General features: G+C 43.3%; 1 protein-coding gene across 1 annotated transcript; it reads left to right on the plus strand.

Annotated features, from left to right (window-relative positions):
* Positions 1-242: 242 nt before the first annotated feature.
* RPL27A (ribosomal protein L27a) lies at positions 243-2,630 on the plus strand (the record flags this gene model as incomplete). The annotated part of the gene is made up of 3 exons (XM_010083205.1): positions 243-318; positions 1,126-1,300; positions 2,438-2,630. Coding segments are annotated over 3 exons (380 nt in total), but the record flags the coding sequence as incomplete, so codon positions are not given.
* Positions 2,631-3,030: the final 400 nt, after the last annotated feature.

Genomic DNA, 3,030 nt, shown 5'->3' on the forward strand with positions numbered 1-3,030 from the left:
CCTGTTCTTGTCGTTCCACCTGTGCTAGCACTGGTGTCTTGTACTCTGTAAGCTAACCAGAGGCATGCTGTGGTTATGTTTTTTTCTCCTGTAGGGCTAGTTTTCATTTGGCTCATCTCGCTGAAGTGAGATGGATGTAGAAGAGGGAATAGAATCAGAATAATTAGCTTAAATTGACATTGAACGTACCTCTAAGCTCAAGTATAGTATTCTTAGTGTAACAAACTTTCTTTTTGTTTTAGGCAAACACAGGAAACATCCAGGAGGGCGTGGTAATGCTGGTGGTATGCACCATCACAGGATTAACTTCGATAAATAGTAAGCTAACATTGAAACATGCACTAGCAAAATGTATGTTCCTGAAGTGGAAACAACTTAACTTTCATATGTGAATAAACAAAATTCCCTACAATCCTATGTATTTTTTCCTCTAACATGAAGTGTGGCATTATAGCTACAGTCAATTCATGTCCCTTTTGATCCTAGAATCAAGGACCTTTTCACTTAAACCAGGTGTCTTTAAGAGTTCAGTGCAACATTTGGTAAATGTGATCAAACTGGCCTGTTATAACGTGGTCCCTGCTAAATGATGCACACGCAAAATGTTATGTAAATTCAAAATATTATGTTAAATGCGAACTGCATCCTATCTGGCTGCATACAGTAAAGGTAAGGGATGTTTTATTGCCGAGACTAGAGTCACATCTGGACGCTGCCAGTTGTCCTGGTGTGCTAGAGTACTCGGACAGTAACCACTAATCTATATTCACTGGCTGTGGCTGTTCTTGACTCAGTCAGTCACCAGGTTAGTGACAGGAGTGCTGAAAGTCCTGCCTGCATTCACAGAGTTGGGAGAGCCAACAGGAGCGGCTCAGCCTCGCCAGTGAGGGGGATTGAGTTGAGAGTTCAACGGAGAACAAACACTTCAAAGAAAATAATTTTCCCTTGGTTTGGATACTATGATTATTACACTTAAATACTAGGTGCATTAATACGAATAAAGGTGTAATGTGACATTTTTATTACTTTGATCAAGTAAGATGCTTGTTTCAGTGTTGATTTGTAGTCCTACCTGTTTAGGATGATTAAAAACATGATCTAACAAGGAATGTGTTTCTTTCACAGTCACCCTGGTTACTTTGGAAAAGTAGGCATGAGACACTATCACCTGAAGAGGAACCAGAAGTTCTGTCCTACTGTCAACTTGGATAAACTATGGACGCTTGTTAGTGAACAGACAAGGCTCAATTATGCGAAAAACGAGGCTGGACTGGCCCCAGTCATTGATGTTGTGCGCTCAGTAAGTTTTTGCTTGTATTCAAACCTGCAGTTCATTGTCACTTCATGTGTAACTTAGCCTTGTGTATTTGAGTAGGAAAGTGGTGAGCTGCAAATAAGCTACAGTGCTTGAATATTAGTGAACTTCTCAGGACAGTATCTTGGCTTATAAGTAGTTACACAGGTAGTTGTGCTGTTATGTGTTTTTTCTGTAAGAACTTTTTCTCAGGCTTGTGCGTGATTGTGGACAGGGACTTCCCTTATTTTTGAAGGTGGTGAAAGATTACTTGTTTAAAGTGTTACTGAAAGGGTGCTTAAAAACATGGCAGAACTGTTCTCATTTATAAGGTCACTTCTCTGACATCGAGACTAGAGTCACATCTTAACATGTTTGGTTGTCTTGGTGTGCTATAGTTCTCGGACATAAACTTCTGATCCCTATTCACTGGCTGCGATGTCTCATATCTCAGCCAGCCACCGAATCAGTGACACTAACTTGTCTGCCAAGTGGGTATGTTTGGAGTCCCAAATTAAGGTACCTGTGTTGGAGAGTTGTGCCACTTTTTCTAACAGCCTGTAACTTCTAACAGCTATAGTATTAATGGAGCTTGTACCATGATTGTCCTTTTAATGTAAAGGATGGGAATGAAATGAGAGGATTCCAGTGGTACTACTCCGAAAGCTTGCAAAAGCTTCTGTTGTCCATTTAAGATGTGCAAAGCAGTGTTCTCTCTGTTCAGAAGTACCGGAGTGTCCTACAGGTAAAGAGTACAGACCAGAAGTCATTGAATAGTAGGTAGTCTTGGAAGTGCAGCCGACTGCTCTCTCCCTCAGAAAAGTGGGAGAAGGTTGGTGACTTCTTTACCAGATTTCTCAGTGTTTTCTGTGTGTGGAGTATGGGGAAAAAAATCCAGCTTCTAAATTACAGAAAAAGTTCAATTTACAGTTTCCATTTTTTCTCGGAAGAAAAGCAACCCCACTAGGGCCTGCAGGGTATTTTTCTTTAATTCGTACCAGTTTTGTGATGGAGACAGATACTGAATGAGGTCATGGTGGTCATGATTTTGGTTTTAACTGGTGCACGCTAAAAACCAGATCTGAATATAGGGGCCTGCCAGCTGATTACAAACACTTAATGGTTTTTTTTTAATCTTTCTAGGGCTACTACAAAGTCCTGGGCAAGGGGAAGCTGCCCAAGCAGCCTGTAATTGTGAAAGCAAAGTTCTTCAGTAGAAGAGCTGAGGAGAAGATCAAAGAAGTTGGTGGTGCCTGTGTGCTTGTGGCATGAAGGCCTTTGTTATTCAAAAAATTTGAATAAAGACAATGTGTAAAAAATGTGCTGGTTTACAGAAGTTGATGATTTTTTTTTTTCCCTCAGTTGCCCAGACACCGTTTACATTTACGAGGGGTCTGCTTGGTTATTTCTGGTGGTTTGTGCTTAGTGGTGTGACTGCTGCTCCGGCTTTGGACATGCCCTGGACACGGTACCCAGCACTGGGCGCCTACACGTACCTCAGCGCTGGGTCTGTGCGGGTGCCTCCTGCGTTTGTGTGGCTCTGTGGGTTGGTGGTCCCCTGTACAGTTCGTCCGGGGGGATTTTTGGATACTAAAATGGCGTCATCCCCTGTGGGGATGCTGCCTTGGCCTCGGGGAACGGGGCGGCGGGCGGCAGCGCACCGGACCTGGCTGTGCGGACAAGCTCCTGTGGGGACACCGGAACAATCCCGGCCGGGGAGCGCCCCTCGCCATGGC

This window comes from Pterocles gutturalis, unplaced genomic scaffold (assembly GCF_000699245.1).
Source record: "Pterocles gutturalis isolate BGI_N339 unplaced genomic scaffold, ASM69924v1 scaffold24850, whole genome shotgun sequence".
Lineage (NCBI taxonomy): Eukaryota > Metazoa > Chordata > Aves > Pterocliformes > Pteroclidae > Pterocles > Pterocles gutturalis.